At 36.9% G+C, this 1,875-nt stretch overlaps 1 protein-coding gene across 1 annotated transcript in view; it reads left to right on the top strand.

Annotated features, from left to right (window-relative positions):
• The window catches only part of LOC102671402 (neuropeptide-like 1), a 19,472-nt gene that overhangs the window by 15,258 nt on the left and 2,339 nt on the right, over positions 1-1,875 (top strand). The window contains exons 4-5 of the mRNA XM_031508522.1: positions 44-420; positions 1,213-1,375. Coding sequence (XP_031364382.1) covers positions 44-420; positions 1,213-1,375 — 540 coding nt within the window. The remainder of the gene's footprint in view (positions 1-43; positions 421-1,212; positions 1,376-1,875) is intronic.

Genomic DNA, 1,875 nt, shown 5'->3' with positions numbered 1-1,875 from the left:
CCTCTTTGGCCAGAACGGGCGATCTTCCTGTCCGCGAGCAAAGGAGCGTCTCATCTTTGGCTAAGAATTCCGCTTGGCCTGTGTCGTTGAAGAGAGGAATCTTTCTGCCCGGGAGCGTGATCCTCAGGGCGCTCTCCCGCCAAGGTAGATCGTTCGACGCAGACACGAATGCGAGAAACGATCTGTTGGATCTTCAGGCGCTTGGCAACTTGCGACAGAGTCAGGAGAACGATTACGAAAGCGAGGAGAAGGTGAACGATTCGTTGAAGGTCGACTCGAATATTAGGAGATCCAAGAGGGAGATTGCTTTCTCCGATGAGTATCCGCTTCCTGTGATGCAGAACGCGAATATGTTCGATTACGAAGAGATGATGGAGGCGCTTGGTGGACAGTATCCTAATGCTGAGAAGAGGTTCATGGGTGAGTAACTTTGATTCGTTTTTTTATGGGTTTAGTTAATTTGGAAGTTTTGGGAAAAGTAATATGACAAAGAAACGAAGAAAGAAGTTTATTTGATGATAGGTATATATATATGTTTACAAGTAAATTTCAAAATCTTGTTTAAGGAATGTTCAAACGATACGATTATTTCATATTTAATTCGTATAGCGTAATATTTGCGAAATCTTAAATTAGAAAGCTACAAATTTCTAATAATTAAGACAAGAATAATCGTTAATTTATATAATAAGTGTTTTATTATATTTTATGTAAAAATATGGAATGATACAAATACTTCTTCTCTTCTTCAAGACATCGAGAATTATTAATTAAAATGTATTAATATTTATATCACACGCGAGTGCAGTTCAAAAAAAAGAACGATTCAAGAATCGAGATAGAACTTTAGAAACTATTCCTTTTCCAAGAAATGTTCTTCGTAAATGTGATTACAGTCGAAAGCAAATCCAAAGAAATCCGCAAAACACACATGGATCCAAGCCGTGAAATATCCCTTTTCCCCTTTCAAAAACGGTACTCTTCCATGCTTGAAACGCGAGGCGAGATTAATTAACTTTTCAACCGAATGACAGCGATACGGCACGCTATACCCTTCCGTAAGCACCCTCGATACCCGAGATCCGATAAAAGTAGACCTCGTTCGAGTTTGTGTATTTCATGTCGGCGGGAATGGACATGTCAACCGCGTAGTAATTGAACACGAAAGTCAGAGATCGAGCGTAAATCGAGCGGTGTATCTGTGAATGTCAGGAACAGGTTCTGCACCGGAGATGCAGCCGGAGGTAGACCAGTTCGGCTACCCGGAAACGTTTCAAGCGAATAAAAGGCACATCGGGGCCCTGGCACGCCTTGGTTGGCTTCCATCTTTGAGGACCGCCAGATTTTCGCGGTCACCTCGGTATTTGGTTGACAGGTCAGACCATTAGGTTCTCACCTGTCATTCTATGTTCGATTGAACGGAAAGTTGTTGCCGTTTTTCTTATCGATATATTTTATATATGTGTCATAAGTGATAATTTTTTTAATATTCAAATTTATACGAATTTAACCTTTTGATATTTATGGCTCGTCATTGAGTGAAATGTATTATGTAAAATAGAGTGAATTTTTTCATTGATATTATACATATTTCTTTAATTCATAGTTATAATTTTCTAAAGTGAATAAGATGTTTCCATAATTTCTTGGTTAAATTAAAATTTTGTTGCATTAGATAATATATTATATATTTCTTGAGAGGATGTATCTGATATGAAATAATTAAATTCTTTTTTAAATTTGTGAATAGTTATTAACAAATTAAATATAGTAATATCATATAGAAAATGCAAAAACTTTCCATCTAATTTAACGATATGTATCATTCGTATGTCTCTTTGTGCCTCTTTTTCTTTCTTCTTTCTTTTTGTATAT

Source organism: Apis dorsata, unplaced genomic scaffold (genome assembly GCF_000469605.1).
Source record: "Apis dorsata unplaced genomic scaffold, Apis dorsata 1.3 scaffold_88, whole genome shotgun sequence".
In the NCBI taxonomy this organism is placed as follows: domain Eukaryota; kingdom Metazoa; phylum Arthropoda; class Insecta; order Hymenoptera; family Apidae; genus Apis; species Apis dorsata.
This window is presented reverse-complemented; position numbering and strand designations above follow the sequence as displayed.